Genomic DNA, 17,474 nt, shown 5'->3' on the forward strand with positions numbered 1-17,474 from the left:
AATGAATGGGACATGGTGCAAATGGTGGAGGATTCGATTGCCAACTTTGCAATTTTCCAGATACCTGATAGGGCATAAGAAGACAGGGGACGAGTTAAGTTCTGGGTTTTGTGAAATAAGAGGTTCAGTTGAGCATGACTCAGATCAGATAAGAACTTTACAGTTAACAATGGGATGCTGGAGGTAAGGGTAATGGGTTAACAAGGTGGAAAAGCAGTCATTGTGTAGAGCCATTTAACAATATGAATCCAGTTAACAAGGTTAAGAACATTCATTGTATAACAGTAAAGGGCTTGGTCACTGCTATTGATACTCGTTGATTCTAACGGTCAATTAATATGTATGTTGCCTTATCTGGATGCTTCTCCCTATAAAATGACAATATAGTTCATTGAGAAATTGCTCTTCCAAAGTAGACTGTGAACTCATGTCTCTGTGCACATGGGCGATTGTGCTGTCTCCCTCCAAGGCCCAGAATAAAGGGGAAGGAGGTAAAACTATACTGTGTCTCTGAGTGTTTTGCTTTGACTGAGGGGGGAACGGGGCGATATATGCATCAGTACGCTGATCAGGTAGAATGAGAATGGAAACACCTTTGCTTCTGGTTATTAGAGCAAGAGACAAAATTTGTACAGTAATAATTGAATTTCCAGGAATATCAGGGAACAGTTTCATACATGATGCAAGTATTATTATGCAATAAATTGTCCAGTGGAGAAAGGCAGTGGTCTCAAATACACGGCAACTCCCCGTATCCACGAGTCTAGTTTTCACGGTTTCAGTTACCTGTGGTTTACCATGGCCCGAACATATTATGGGGAACATTCCAGAACCAGGGTCCAGGAGGCTGCCGGAAGGTATGTTTCCCATTTAAATGAATGGGTTGGCACCTGTCCGTGGTTTCAGGCTTCCACGGTAGGTCTTGGAATGTATCCCTGCGGGTACGGAGGTGGGAGGCTACAGTATTTACAAAATTAAGACAGGTTGGGAAATGAATGAACTGTATTGGTACCACAATTTCAGTCCTCCGTGTTAACTTGACTCAATCAACTGTTATGATGGATAATAATTGCATGTTGACAGATTGGATGAAATGATCATCTGGATTCTCTAATGATGACAGTGCAAAAGGAATTAAGGATTGTAAAACTGCTAGTGTTCAGTTTGGTAGGAATAATATTTTTGAGATCGTTAGAGATGGATAACTCCTCGTATAATAGCTGGAGTAAGCCCTTTAGCAGCGTCAGTGCCCTAAACAGTGAGAGAACTATACAATGAGTAAGCCCATGTAAAAGGTGCAAGTATTTGGAGCATGATAAGGCAGTCAGTGGATCTGCAATTTAACCAATCTGGATGTTGTATCCCCTTAAAAACTACCCTGGAAATTTCCATTGATTTCACTGGACCAGCCATGTAATCACAATATTTACAAGAATTGGAAATTCTGCTATGTACTATCCTCCTGATTCCCCAAGGTCTGGTTGTCTGTTCTCTACAAGAAAAAAGTTGGCAGTGCTCCCTCTGCCTGCATGGGTTTAAAGTGACAATGTTCAAGGAGCTCAACAAAACCTCAGCAAAGCCGCTCACTTGTTTGGTACCCCTTCCACCAACTTGAATATTGATTCCACCCCACCATCAACACAGTGGCATATTGTGCACCATGTAAAAGGGGTGCTGCAATCATGCTTCCTTTGACAATATCTTCCGAACCTGTGATTGCTATCAACTAAAACATCAATAGCTGCAGATTCATATAAATGCCATCACTTGCAAGTTCCCTTCCGAATTGCCATTTTGGAACTATATTGCCATTCCTTCACTGTTAGTGGATAAAAATGTTGGAATTGGACGATATTAAGATCACTGCTCACTTTGCTACATCATGATGACCAAATTTCAAAGGTTGCAGATGATAGAAAACCCAATATGGTTTACAATGAAAAGAAGGATAATTCACCTAAGAACATCAACTGTGCTGCAATGGACTGGTGGTGTTTGAATTATAAGGACAGAAGTGTGAAATAATGCATTTTGGTTTGAAGAATGAAGCAAAGCAGTATATACTGAGTGGTATAAGTTTGAAGGCTGCTGAAACTGGGGGTGCATTTACACAAATTTGATGAACATTTTTCAAAGGTTGTTAAAACCAAGAATCGTATTTGCTTTTATTAATTGTTTCAATACAAAAAGCAAGATTCTTTTAATATACTGAGACACCATGTTCAATGCTGGGTACTGCACCTTAAGAAAGACTTTCAGAGAATGCAAATGAGATTTACTAGAATGGCGCCAGCGATGTGGAGAAATGGGCGACGTTGGGGTACTCTTTTGTGTACAGAAGGTTAAGAAGAGACTTGATAATGTTTTAAATAAAGTAAGGAGAATCTATATCCTTTTTAAAACAAGAAGTTAGTATTAAACACAGATTTAGGTTATTTTGGAAGAATCGGGTGACGTGAGGGAATTATTTTTAATACAATGAACTGTGGTGGAAGCAGACTTGGTAGTAATTTTGAGATGGCAACCGATAAATGCTTAATAGTGTACATATTTTTTTCTTTTTCATGAGTAAAGAAATTGGGACTGACTTAAACCGTCAGAGTCAGCACAGGTACAATGGGTTGAATTTCCTCCTTTCTTCTGACCTGCAGAGAATCTATAATTCTGTGCAAATAATTTAGAGGTTGTAGGTGTTCAGAGTGAAGATGGATCTTTGTGCAACAGTCTCATTTGGCATAATACCTTGTATAAGGTTTGTGGAAATTTTCCAAAGCATACAGACCAAGTATTACGCCAGAGGCTGCTTGTCATCAATGAGAAACTGCAAGATTTCACCACCATAATCACTCTGTAACATGGTGTCTATCCGGAAGTCTGTGGTGAGAGTAATTCTCTTAATCTATTTCATTAGCACAGTGAAAGAATCCTCGCCACAACATTGAGATTAAAATTTAGCCATGCTCAATGCAAGTACAGACATCTTATTTAAGTAACTCTGGACAAAGCCTGCTATAGTGTGGAATAAAGGTGAAACATGCACAGTTTCACGCTCACCATTACCAATGTGATTAGTAAACTACAGATCTATGTAATAGAAAAATCATCAAACCCACAATGCTTTTGAAAATCAGGATCATCTGCCGATCAGTTAGGAGCCCAGTGTCAAAACTTGGATGACATCTGACTCTATACGGATCCAGGAATGTCACCAAAAGAGAAAATAGGCATGTTAAAACAGTAAATAATACAACCACTCTAGTTAATATAATATTCAACAAGTTAGCAGAATGTGGATGAATAAATAAAAGGTATAATGATAATTAATGTCTTCCAAGTTCTGAATTTATTTTATGTAATATTAATACCTGACACTTTTTTTTTATGCAGAAAATATCTTCACCACATCCTATGGCTAATGTTGTAAGCGATCAGTCAGTTACTAAAACAAACCTGGGTTTCATACATGCCTTTGTTGCTTCCATATCGGTCATTATCGTCTCTGAGCTGGGTGACAAGACATTCTTCATAGCAGCTATCATGGCCATGCGCTACAATCGCCTCACTGTGCTCGCTGGAGCTATGCTGGCTTTGGGATTGATGACCTGTCTATCTGGTTGGTGACTTAAAACTTAACTAAAATGTACTTTTTGTACTGCTTGTACTTTTTAATTTGCCAGTAATGTACAAATTATTTCACATTAAACCAGCAAGTCTGATGGTTACAGTTATATAATTTGCTATTATCACATTCAATATGTGCATCCAATCTGCAAAATAGATTGAGTATTTATTCTTATGGTGTTGCTCAAAGTCAAAAGGTTGTAGGGGCAGATGGGAAGTGATCATCTTGCTGCAACAATCTCTTCTATCTCTCTGTTTAGTTCCTCCATTTCCATCCTGTTTATCTTATTGTTATCTGACACATTGGTCTCACTCTCTATCTCCAGCCTTCTCTCTGGGTCTTTAATGTTTCCCAGACTAAACTCTGCCAGTCTTCCTAGTATTGTAATAGTCCCACTGTGTTCCCCATTCTCTTCCTCTCTGTCTCCCCACCTCAGTCTATCAACTTTATGGAAATGTAGAGGTCAAATCAAGGCTTCAAGTTGCAGCTGCAGTAATCATTTTTTCCCTGTTTCATTTCAAAGCTGTGACTCTTTGGCATCAAAGTCAGCCTGAAACTTTAGAAGAATAAGTTGACCACACATATTTGGTTACACCTGTTGATATCCCTATTTGTATTTTCTGATCCTGTATCTGAGACTATTTAGTTGTTGGTCCAGGTGGCCCTGGCATAGAATAGACAGAATAGAGTTAGTAAACCTTGGGTCTATCTGGGAGATCTCTTGAATACTCTTTAGTATGCAGGAATTAATCATTGGTTGTTTATTTGTGGGTGGCACTGTGGCACAGTGGTTAGCACTGCTGCCTCACAGCGCCAGAGACCCGGGTTCAATTCCCGCCTCAGGCGACTGACTGTGTGGAGTTTGCACGTTCTCCCCATGTCTGTTTGGGTTTCCTCCGGGTGCTCCGGTTTCCTCCCACAGTCCAAAGATGTGCTGGTCAGGTGAATTGGCCATACTAAATTGCCTGTATTGTTAGGTAAGGGGTTAAATGTAGGGGTAGGGGTATGGGTGGGTTACGCTTCGGTGGGTCAGTGTGGACTTGTTGGGCCGAAGGGCCTGTTTCCAAACTGTAATGTAATCTAATCTATAAAAAGAAATTTGTCCACTTTATGACATTGGAGTCCATAAAGGGCCAAATTCTGACTACGGAAGAATTTGAACCAATTGGCTAAATGACTACTTAATACTTTTTATTTGCAAAAAAGTATATAATTACTTGACCAGAGAATGCTATTTGAATCAAAATTGAAGGATAGCATGGTGACCAGGTATAATGCTTGTTACTAAGACTTTCAGGGCATTTTAAGGTCAGTGTAGCCATAAGTTAATAACTTAATCATGTATTTACAATGCTGTGTAATCATTAATTGTGTTTGGATTTTTTTCTGAATATTAAAATCTTACCTTTTAAAGACTATGGCAAAGTTGGATGCTCAACATCGTATTTACTGCTACATTCTTCAACAATTTCTCTGGTTCCTTTTTTGTGATTCCTCTTGGCAGCGGATGTTCCCGAAGAATCAGGTCCCTTCTAACGGGAGTTTCCTCCAAATTGGTTTCTTCTGAACATGGTCACCCAGGTGTTGAGATATATGTTGCATTTCTTGAGGGAAGCCTCCAGTGAGTCTTTAAATCACTTACTTTGTCCTCCCCTCATCTGAATGTCACCCTTTAGTTGGGTAAAGGTGATTTGCTTTGGCCAGCCCACTGGAGTAGGTACTGGGTGACCATGGCCTTGATGCTGGTGCTGAAAGCTGCTTCCAAGATGCTGATGTTAGTATGCCTGTCCTGCCAGTTGATGGTACTTCTCAAGGGTCTTGAGGTGGCGTCTATCCTTTGTCTGAATTTCGGAACCCTACAAGTGAGTCAGGAGGAGGACTGCCTTATACACGGTGATTTTGGTATCAATGTAGATGTCATGGTTGTTGAAGACTCTCATGCTTAGGTGTCCAAAAACATTGCTCAGATTGGATGCAGTGTTAGATCTTTGAATTGATGTCAACTTTAGATGGGATGTAGTTTCCCAACTAGGGGGAATCTACCACATTTGGGAGGGTTTCTTCATTGATCTTAATGGAGAGGTGGACCAGATCTTGTCCTGGGACACAGTAGAGTATTTGAGCCTTTTTGAGGCTGTGATCAATTCTATGGTATGCTTCTGCAAGGCTTGAAGACTGTCTTTCAATGGAGCAGAGAGGTCATTGACATCAGCATACTGAGGTTCAACAAGTGAGGTTGGTATTGCTTTTATTGTTGGATTTCAACTGGTTGAGGTTGAAAAGTTTTCCTGTAGGCTATGTCTATGCCACTGGGATATTTGTTCTTGACAACATGAGAAATGGTGGTGAAGGAGGTGGAGACAAGGGTGTGGGTGATGACACATCCCTGCTTGACCCCTGGCTTCACGTGGAAGGAATCTGTCATATGGCCATTCTTGACATGAAGGAGTCGCAGGATGTTGATGAATTTTGCTGAATGGCCAGCTTTGATAGGGTGTTCCATTGCATTTCCTAATTGACTGAAGTCTTGGTTAGGCCGATGAAGGCATTGCAGCATTGTTGTTCCTGGCATTTCTCTTGGAGTTGATGAACAGTGAAAATCATGTCCAAAGTTCCATAGGTCAGAAGCCATACTGGCTTTCAGGAAGGGTTTCCTCTGAGACTGGGCGCAGGTCCCAAGGAAGGTGGAATGACCTTTCTGTGGATGGAGAGTAGGCAAATTCCTTGTAGTTCCCACAATCCACATTGGCTCCTTTCTTGAAGGCAATGATTGCAGCTTCCATGATATCTGCAGGAATCTCCATAGAGGAAGGCTGGTGTACAGTTTAATTCTCCTGAATGAAAGCTGTTACCCTGTAAATCCATAGCACTCCCACCCTAAAGTATGTCTCCTTGATCTTCAACCTCCTTTTTTTTTTGTTTTTGCAGACTTTTAAAATCCTCGTCGTGGTAGCTTTTAATTTCACGTTACCACATTTGACTACTTACCTGTGATGAAAATGGAAGGTCAACAAATACTTAGGTCTGGCCACATTTGTGAAGGTCTGGCCACATTACAGAAGAGGAAGTTTGGGAGGTCTTAAAGAATATAATGGTGGATAAATCTCCAAGGACAGAAACAGTTAGATATTAGGACTCAGTATGATCCTTCAGGACTGGGCAAACTTCAAAATATAATGTGTTTTCAGTAAGTGGGACAGAAGATGAAAAGGGAAGGCTTGTAATAATATGAAAAACAGAAGAGACTAAATGACAAAAGGTGCAACACCAATGGAACTTCATCAAAACATTTGTCTAATTTGAGAATTGTCTGATTTGAGAATCCTGAACAGCAGCTGTCTGTTAGCGAAGGGTATCAATAAAACTAATCAGTAAAGAAAAGCTAAACCACCAGTAGAGGTTACAATTTTAAATTTGTAGAACACTGATTTTAGAAGGCTGTATTCAGTTGAAAGATGAGATACATGAACAGTCCTTTAATATTACTGGAACATTGTAGCATGATAAGGACACAAAATATCAAAGTAAACCAAGTCAGAGAATTAAAATAACAGAATTATGGACTAGTGTCCCAGAAAGTGATTATGCATCCTATGTTTAGTCTTCCCACTGAAGAGGAAGTTAGACTGTGAGCAGTGAACGCAGTAAACTAAATTGTAAGTAAACCTGGAGAAGTTATATAGTTTCACTTGGGAGGAGTGATTGAGTCCTTGGATGAAGAGAAGGAAGGGTGTGAGAGTTATGTGCTTTACATGCTGGAAGGAAGGAAGGAGATGTTATATTCCTGTTTTGTCTCTAACCATCTCTACCCTAATTTCCTTGCTATTTTTACCCCCTGTTTTGTCATTCTAATTTTTATTGTTGCCTCCTATTTTGGTACTCAGAGGCAATTATCTTTAAGATAATTTGCCAAAAGTCATTGTTTTTCAATTTGTCAAAAGAACTTAAATTTTTCCTGCTCCCCTATACCACTATGATTTATATCCTAAAGATCCCCTGTTTGAAAACTGTTCATTATTTCCCTGCTTTTGTATCTGCCACTGTCTTTGGACTAGATACTTAATTTGCAAATAAGGGTTTTAGATTTTTTCAACTTTTTTTCATTTGAATTAAGTTATTTTGTTGTTTGAGTTGATCCCTACGTTACCTACTTGCCCTGCTTCATTCAAGTGTAGATATACTGATGTATGAAGCAGTTCTGGATAAATTGTTGAAATTACTTCCCTATTACTTCATTTGTTACTTTATTCCATATTATCTTTGGGAAGTAAAATCCCTCATTATGGCCCTGCTATTTATATATTTTTCAATATATAGTTTTCCACTGTTTGATCTAGATTAATAGCTTCCTTTTGTTAATACATTTCAGCCATTTCACCATACCTTCTGCCTTCCTAGAAGTCTGGTTCTCCAATGGAGTGCTTCTTGGAATAAACCTCTGCACAGCAAAACCGGTGCACCATGTGTGTTGACAATGCCTTAGTTAGTATTATGACACTTCCATCTTTTGGATGAGAGAGCACCCCAACCCAGTCTGTCTGGTGGATGGAAAAGATTCCGTGACACTATGTTTAAGAACTAGAGAGAGGGTAGGACCTTCTTACAGTCTAAGGAGGTTGTCTTTGTGTTGAACCGCAGGAAATGGTAGAGATACTATATGAATATTTCACATAAGTTTTGACTGGGGAGACAGAAACAGAGTCTAGAGAATGCAGAGAAATAAATTTTGATGTTTTAAAACACTTCACATTACAGAAGCGGAAGTTTGGGAGGTCTCAAAGAATATAATGGTGGATAAATCTCCAAGACCTGATCTAATGTATCCCAGAATGTTGTGGGAAGTAAGGGAAGAAATTGTGAGATCCCTTGCAGAAATACTTGCATTATCCATTACTATGGTTAAGGAGGATAGCTAATGTTATACCTTTGTTTAAATAAGATTGCAAGGAGAAATTAGGGAACAACAGACCTGTGAGTCAGACTTTAGTATTGGGTAAAATGTTGGAGATGATTATAAAAGATAGGATTTATGGGCATTTACAGAGGTAAAAATTGATTAGGGATAGTCATTATGTCTTTTTTTTGTGGGGAAGATGGTGTCTCACAAACTTGATTGAGTTTTTTCAGGAAGTTACCAAAAAGATTGAGGGCAGTGCAGTAGACATGTATGTGGATTTTAGTAATGCTTTTGACAAGATTCCATATGGTAGACTTAATTATTAAATGCAGGTCATGTGGGATTCAGGGTGAGCTTGCCAGTTGGATATTTAATTGGCTTAATGGCAGAAGACAGTATTGGTGGGGGTTTGCTTTTTGGACTGGAGGCCTGTGACCAGTGGTGTTCCACAGGGATCGGTTCTGGGTCCTCTCTGTCATTAATGTAAATGATTTGAATGAGACATCCCTGGATACTATGTGCAATTTAGCATGGTCAATCCATCTAATGTGCACATCTTTGGACTATAGCAAGTATTGTCTGGTCAGTCTTGCTGTACGGTGTTTGTGGTTTATGCTGTGTGACAGCTGCCAGTTTGCTTCATTATAAAACAGTTACTACACTTCAAAAACACTTCCTTGGCTGTAAAACACTGAAATATCCGGTGGTTAGGAAAAGTGCTATAGAAATGGAAGTCTTTTCTTTCCTTTTTGCACCACTTATCCTCCATGTTGCTTATGATGGAGTTCATAGTGTCATTTGACTGTTAAATTCTGCTGTTCCTAACCTGATAAAACAGCTGTATTGTAAACTGTTCTGAATGTTCAGCAATCCCTAGATTCTGGGGCCATGAAGGGAATTGAGGGATGCGCTCGGAAAGTAGAATAGAGAAGCTCAGCCATGGTTTTGTTACTCAGAGGAGCTTACTCCTTTAATTTATGCTTGGAGCAAAATTTCTGCCAGGACCTGTTTTAATCTGTTACCTCTGAATTGATACATTTAAAGGGCTAGGCACGCATCAGATCATGTTCAGCTAGCACACTTTCCGTTCTGTACGGCTTCAACTCCCCGCACGTTGATGGTTGTGTTCTTGTGCACCCTGCTTTGTAGAGAAATCGTCCTTTAGTGTTGGTGATGTTACAGGGTAAAAAACAATGACTGCAGATGCTGGAAACCAGATTCTGGATTGGTGGTGCTCGAAAAGCACAGCAGTACAGACAGCATCCGAGGAGCAGTAAAATCGACGTTTCGGGCAAAAGCCCTTCATCAGGAATACAGGCAGAGAGCCTGAAGGGTGGAGAGATAAATGAGAGGAGGGTGGGGGTGGAGAAAGTAGCATAGAGTACAATAGGTGAGTGGGGGAAGGGATGAAGGTGATAGGTCAGGGAGGAAGGTGGAGTGGATAGGTGGCGAGTCTGTTTCAGGACATGGTTGAAGAGCTTCAGGGCAGAGGAAATGACCTGGGAGTTGCAGTGGGAGAGGGACTCCCTGAGATTCTTGTAGAGAGAGGAGGAAAACTTCGTCAAGGCAGGCATCCTTGCAAGAGGATTCGCAGTAGGGTTAAAATCAACTAGGCAAGCATATTATAGCCAACACACATTTTAAAAATTTGCACTTTAGGAGCAATGTCCCCAGTTTGTCAATTGTGTTACAGCAAATTTGTGTTAATGAAACGCACGTTATAGCAGAATGACATACTTTGTTAACAATCAAAAATAAAATCCCCATCATGACAGAACTATTGGAAGGATATAAAACCACACCCAGTGTCTTAATTAAAACTGACCTGAATAAATCAGTGTATCTGTGACTGAAAGATCCAAAGTTTAGACAGATTTGAGAGACAAATTACAATCTTGCTGTAATTGAATGGCAGAGTAGACGTGATGAGCAGAGTGGCCTACTTCTGCTATGTCTTATTGTTTAAAGTTATGTTTCTGAAGTAGCTCTTTAGAGTTGTTAATTTTGAAATTTTAATTGGTCTATCTTCAGATGTGACTCCATAATCTTCATGTTGACTGGAGGGAGTGGACAGTAGAAATAAGATGACACTAATTTGAAATAGCACCGTGGTCTTATGTTTTATTCTATTTTTCAGTTCTGTTTGGCTATGCGACTACAATAATTCCCCGGAAGTATACATATTATGTATCAACGGCACTTTTTGCAATATTTGGTTTCCGGATGCTTTGGGAAGGCTTGAAGATGAGTCCTGATGAAGGTCAGGAGGAACTGGAAGAAGTACAGGCAGAAATAAAAAAAAAGGATGAAGCTGTATGTATGATTATTGATAAACAGCAATATGCATTTTCAAACCATTCGATTGTAACTTTGATTTGGTTCTTAACAGGTTTCCTTGGCCAGAGTTTGAAAGGTATTGCAAAAGCACTGAAGGTGCTGAAAATCTGAAATATTAACAGAATCAGAAATGCTTAGCAGGTCAAGCAGCATTTGTGGAAAGAGAAACAGTTAGTTATGGTAAAAGGTATTAACTATGTTTTGTTCTCTACAGATCTGGCCTGACCTGCTGAGAAAAGTACCAATGGTTTTTATAATTATCTACAGATGATTATTATTAGAATTAGATTAGATTAGATTCCGTACCTTTGGCCCAACAAGTCCACACCGACCCTCCGAAGAGCAACCCACCCAGACCCATTCCTCTAACTAATGCACCTAACACTATGGGCAATATAGCATGGACAGTTCACCTAATCTGCACATCTTTGGACTGTGGGAGGAAACCGGAGCACCCGGAGGAAACCCACACAGATGCTGGGAGAATGTGCAAACTTCACACAGGCAGTTACCCAAGGCAGGAATTGAACCCGAGTCCCTGGCGCTGTGAGGCAGCAGTGCTAACCACTGAGCCACCATGCCACCCCTTCTACTTAAGGATATATTTAATTGGCACAGTGAAAGGTCACTGGTTTGGTTCCTGTTATGAAAGAGTTCTGTTTTGTTTAGAAGAAATGGGCCTATACCCTCTGGAATTTAGAAAATGGAGGGGTTTTGAAACGTACAAACTTCTGAAGGGACTTGACAGGGTGAATACTGAAACTAATTGTTTCCCCTGGTTTTGTAGAATGTGAAGATACAGTCTTAGGATAACAGACTGATTGATTGTTTAGGACTGTGATGAAGAGAAATTTGTGCACTCAGAATTGTGAATCTTTGGAATTCTCTATACTACAGGATTGGGGATACTATACTGTTGAAAATATTCAAGGCTGAGTTTGCTAGATTTTTGATTTCTCAGTGGCTGTAGGGATATGGAAATTGGATAGCAAAGCGGACTTGAGGTAGAAAGTCATCTTGCTGAGTTGGCACAGCAGGTACGAAGAACAAATTTCTTATAAGGTATCAGCATTTGATAGTTTTCCATATCCAGAAATTTCTTATTTTAAGCATTATTAGATCTGACTGCTTGGACTGAATTGGCTAACATGACTACATAATGGATCCTCTGCTCCATTGCAGAAAGGACTTCCCATTTTAAATGGGAGGGTGTTTTTTAATGGGAACACTTCGAGCAGGTTGTCTGCATCACAAACTGAGAATAGATTGAGATTCTTATTCAAGGCTTGCAATTATACCAATGTTTCCAAATCAGTGGTTGCAGAACCAGATGGGGATTGTTTTGTTTGAATATCTGAAAAAACAATAGTGACAAATATGGTTGTGATGCATGAGCAAATCAGGAAAAGACATTTACACATGTTAGAGGACATGGTAATAAGGATTGGGGTGGTTATTAAATTTAAAAATTTAAGAATTTATGCTTGTATACCTCATAAGATATAGGAGCAGCCCATTGAATTTGCTCTGCCATCTGATCATGGATGATGTGTTTCTCAACTCAACTCTCCTGCCTCTCCCTGTAACCATTGATCACCTTCAGTGTAGAACCTACCTAACACTGTTTTAAATGCCCTTAATGACTTGGTCTCCACACCCCTCTGTGACAATGAATTTCATAGATTCATTACCTTCTGGCTGAAGGAACTCTTCCTTATCACAATTCTAAAGGGTCATCATGTCACTGAGGCTGTGACCCTGGATCCTAATCTCTCCTACTAGTGGAAACATCATCTCCATGTCCATTTAATTAAGGTTTCTTGATATTCTGTAAATTTCAATCAGCTTCCTCCTTCATCCTTCTAAATTCCATAGAGTACAGACCCAGAGTTCTCAACCGTTCCTCATGAAAAGCCGCTCACTCCCAGGATCATTCTTGTAAACCTCCTCTGGACCCCCTCCAATGCTGCACATCTTTCCTTGGATATGGAGGCCAAAACTGCTCACAATATTTCAAATGTGATCCTTGTACAGCCTCAGCAGTACATTTCTGCTCTTGTGTTCTATCTCTCTTGAAATGAATGCTAGCATTGCACTTGCCTTCGTAACTGCCTAGTCAACCTGTATGTCAACCTTAAGAGAATATTGAACTCGGACTCTGCAGTCCTTTTGTGCTTCAGATTCCAAAGTCTTTCCCTGTTAAGAAAATAGTCTATGCATCTATTCTTCCTACCAAAGTGCGTACCCTCACTCTTTCCCACATTGCATTCCATCTGCCAATTCTTTGTCCACTCCCCTATTCCATCCAAGTCCTTCTGCTTCAACACTGCCTGTCCCTCCACGTATCTCGGTGTCATCTGTAAAGTTAGCAAATTTCAGTTCCTTCATGCAGATCGTTAATGTATAATGTGAACACTGACCCCTGTAGAACTCCACTGGCTGCCATCTTGACAATAACCCCTTAATCCCACTCTCTGCCAGTCAGCCAGTCCTCTTATCTGTGCCAGTACCTTGCCCTTAATACCATGCGCTGTTATCTTATTTAGCAGCCTCCTGTGCAGCACCTTGTCAAAGGCATTTTGGAAATCCAAATAGATCACGTCCTCTGTCTCTCCTTTGTCAATTGTGCTTGTTAACCTCTTCGAAGAATTCTAAAATGACCTCCCTTTGATGAAACTGTGCCGACTCTCACCTGTTTTACCATGCACTTCCAAATTCTCTGCAATCTCATCCTTAATAATGGACTCTTAAAATCTTATGAGCAACTGAGTTCAGGCGAACTGGCCTATAGCTTCCTATCTTCTACAACTCTGTCCCTGACTCCCATGATTTCTGAAATATGCCAATGTCTCCACAATCTCCTCAGCTATCTACTTCGGAGCTATGGGGTGTAGTCTGTCCAGTCAGGGTGATTTAGTCAGACCTTTCAGCTTCCTGACCACCTGTCTATTAATGGCCACTATACTCACCTCTGCCTCTGACTGTTAAAGTTCTGGTAAGCTGCAGGGTCTTTGAAATCAAAATATTACAGGCTCTTTCTAGAAGCGATTATAAGGCAACATTTGACACCAAGCCAGATTAACAGTTGGGGAAGATGAAAAACTAGAATACTTGGCTTCAGGAGTAAGTTTTCAGGAGTGAATTGAAGGAAGAAAAAAAGGGTCGGGGAGGAATTTTAGAACTCCAGGGCCTGGTCAGCAGTAACAGAGCATTCAGTCATGCAACAGAGAGCTTTCTTTTAAGTGAAATGCTAAAGTTATTACTCCTGAATGTTACCATCCAGCTGATTATAAAATGTAATTGTTTAATAGTCAATAAGCAGACCTCCATCTTCAATGACAATAGTTGTATTGTGATGGGCATTCGGTTATGTCAAGTGTTGCATGGTATGACTCCGGAACTCCTGAGGTAGCTTTTGCAGCCCGAGAAGGTGCAGGATTTGATCTTTTCTCTGGACCCTTCTCTTGTCAAACAGAGCCTGTTGATTCTGTTTGCTTCTTCCCATGCCTCCACCAACACATCCCCAAAAAAAGAGCCAGCCTCGAGAGATCATGGCCATCAGTGACTAACCCAGACTACTGGGAAACAATGAGGAGAAAGTGAGGTCTGCAGATGCTGGAGATCAGAACTGGAAATGTGTTGCTGGAAAAGCGCAGCAGGTCAGACAGCATCCAGGGAACAGGAGAATCGACGTTTCGGGCATAAGCCCTTCTTCAGGAATGGGGAAAGTTTGTCCAGCAGGCTAAGATAAAAGGTAGGGAGGAGGGACTTGGGGGAGGGGCGTCGGAAATGTGATAGGTGGAAAGAGGTCAAGGTGAGGGTGATAGGTCAGACTGGGGTGGGGGCGGAGAGGTTGGGAAGAAGATCTCAGGTTAGGAAGGCGGTGCTGAATTTGATGGATTTGACTGAGACAGGGTGGGGGGAGGGGAAATGAGGAAACTGGTGAAATCCGAGTTCATCCCTTGTGGTTGGAGGGTTCTTAGCCGGAAGGTGAGGCGTTCTTCCTCCAACCGTCGTTTTGTTGTGGTCTGACGATGGAGGAGTCCAAAGACCTGCATATCCTTGGTGGAGTGGGAGGGGGAATTGAAATGTTGAGCTACAGGGTGGTTGGGTTGGTTGGTCCGGGTGTCCCAGAGGTGTTCTCTGAAACGCTCCGCAAGTAGCCGGCCTGCCTCCCCAATATAGAGGAGGCCACATCGGGTGCAGAGGATGCAATAGATGATATGTGTGGAGGTGCAGGTGAATCTGTGGCGGATATCTGGGACACCCGGACCAACCAACCCAACCACCCTGTAGCTCAACATTTCAATTCCCCCTCCCACTCCACCAAGGATATGCAGGTCTTTGGACTCCTCCATCGTCAGACCACAACAAAACGACAGTTGGAGGAAGAACGCCTCATCTCCCGGCTAGGAACCCTCCAACCACAAGGGATGAACTCGGATTTCACCAGTTTCCTCATTTCCCCTCCCCCCACCCTGTCTCAGTCAAATCCATCAAATTCAGCACCGCCTTCCTAACCTGAGATCTTCTTCCCGACCTCTCCGCCCCCACCCCAGTCTGACCTATCACCCTCACCTTGACCTCTTTCCACCTATCACATTTCCGACGCCCCTCCCCCAAGTCCCTCCTCCCTACCTTTTATCTTAGCCTGCTGGACAAACTTTCCCCATTCCTGAAGAAGGGCTTATGCCCGAAACGTCGATTCTCCTGTTCCCTGGATGCTGTCTGACCTGCTGCGCTTTTCCAGCAACACATTTCCTACTGGGAAACAATGTTGACCATCTTCACATCTCATTCACATGGCTTTATGCTGCTAGAATAAAGCAGGCATTTGGTGAGGGAAATCTGGCTGGAAATATTCCCTTTGCTGTTTCTACTCAACTATTCTCTGAGATGTCCCAAATACACAAAATCTAAACATAGTGTGAGAAGAAATTGCATGTGACACCAGAATTTCTTTTTCTCCTGCTGTATTTGTTTAATAATGAGCACAATAATTGAAATAGCAAAGATTAACTAACAAAAACAGAAATTCCTGGCAAAACTCAGCAGATCTGGCAGCATCTGTTGAGAGAAAGCAGCATTAATATTTTGGGTCAATGACTTTTCAGAACAGGTTAACTAATGTCTGCTTTAATTCATCAGAAGCAGCCCAAGAAGTTGTGATATTTTGGACCTGGTTGATACCTCCTATTTTGAGATTTATTTGGTCCACTTATTTTCTGATGCAGTGAGAGACATTGAAAGTATTCCTATATCAAATTGTTTTTAAAACCTATTCTCTATATTTTAGTTTCAGCGATCAAAAACTGCAAACGGTCCACAGGATATTGAATCGGGATCATCAACACACCTGTCACAAAAGAGGCGAATGCCTTGTATTTCTCCAATTTTCATTCAGGCGTTTACCCTCACGTTTTTGGCAGAATGGGGAGATCGATCACAACTAACTACTATTGTATTAGCTGCTAGGGAGGTGAGTTTTTCAGCTTTTCATTTGAGCCTGAAAGGTTCATTTTTCTAGGTTGTGTATTTTTCTTTTGGGACATGGAGAATGGGTTGGTGGTATTTTTACTTTTAAAGGGTGAAGGATGACTACAGTATAACACCACTTTTCTGACCCTTCTGAGTACAAGTTTGAGGCTGTCTTAAAGTTTATAGTTTTTAGATTTTAGTTTTAACATGAAATTGTGTATTTGTATGCTGTGTTTTATTTATTCATGGGTTCTGGGTGTTGCTGCCATGATCAGCATTTGACGTCCATTTCTAATTGACATTGACAATGTGCTGGTGAGCCACGAGCTTGCACTGGTCCTGTCTTTATGGGCACTTCCACAGTGTTAGGTCAGGAGTTACAGGAGGTAGCAAGTGATTATATCTTCATGGATCGTGAGAGTTGGGACCGTGATGTTGCCATTTTCTATTGATCGTGTCTGTCTTGGTGGTATTGATTGTGGTTTGTAAAGTTTTTTGTAATAAAGCAAGTTTTGAAAAGGAATCCCTTTTGACTCCAAATTTGCTGAAATGTGGCAAAACCAAGAAAATAGCTACAATTGAATATTTTCACAAAACATGCTTGAAGTTTCCCACATCCTGGTCCAAAGCAAAACAAAATCTATTTTAACTTAGACTAGAGGAGGCATTGTAGATATTATCTTTCTTTGCTTTTGAATGTTTTTATAACAGCTGTAGAATAAGTGAGCAGGTTCAACCAGAAATGCTTACTATGTTAATTTAGCAGACTAACATGAGAATTCAGAGAATTTGTATATTGGCATTCTAATAAGTGATACTTGATGAGCTATAACCTGCAGGGCTATAGACCAGGTGCAGGAAGATGGGCTTAGGGTTGGTGGCTGCTCATCATCCTCAAAGAACCTAACAGCAAATTCCTGCATTGTAAAGGGTCCTGTAATTCTTTGATCTTATGGTGCACTGTTTTCCTCTAGGATCCTTTTGGCGTTGCTGTGGGTGGAACATTAGGGCACTGCCTTTGTACTGGATTGGCAGTTATTGGAGGGAGAATGGTTGCCCAGAAAATCTCAGTTAGAACAGGTGAGAATCAAAACTGGTTTCTTAGAATCTATTTAGCAATTTTATCTGTTAATGAAGGTT

At 40.8% G+C, this 17,474-nt stretch overlaps 1 protein-coding gene across 1 annotated transcript in view; it reads left to right on the plus strand.

Moving 5' to 3' along the window:
* tmem165 (transmembrane protein 165) overlaps positions 1–17,474 on the plus strand; it is a 30,688-nt gene that overhangs the window by 9,989 nt on the left and 3,225 nt on the right. Inside the window, exons 2-5 of the mRNA XM_043690738.2 lie at positions 3,388–3,613; positions 10,657–10,832; positions 16,153–16,335; positions 17,309–17,414. Of these exons, the coding sequence (XP_043546673.1) occupies positions 3,388–3,613; positions 10,657–10,832; positions 16,153–16,335; positions 17,309–17,414 (691 nt within the window). The remainder of the gene's footprint in view (positions 1–3,387; positions 3,614–10,656; positions 10,833–16,152; positions 16,336–17,308; positions 17,415–17,474) is intronic.

This window comes from Chiloscyllium plagiosum, unplaced genomic scaffold (assembly GCF_037043375.1).
Source record: "Chiloscyllium plagiosum isolate Xiang-an unplaced genomic scaffold, Cpla_swu_hap1 HiC_scaffold_1, whole genome shotgun sequence".
In the NCBI taxonomy this organism is placed as follows: domain Eukaryota; kingdom Metazoa; phylum Chordata; class Chondrichthyes; order Orectolobiformes; family Hemiscylliidae; genus Chiloscyllium; species Chiloscyllium plagiosum.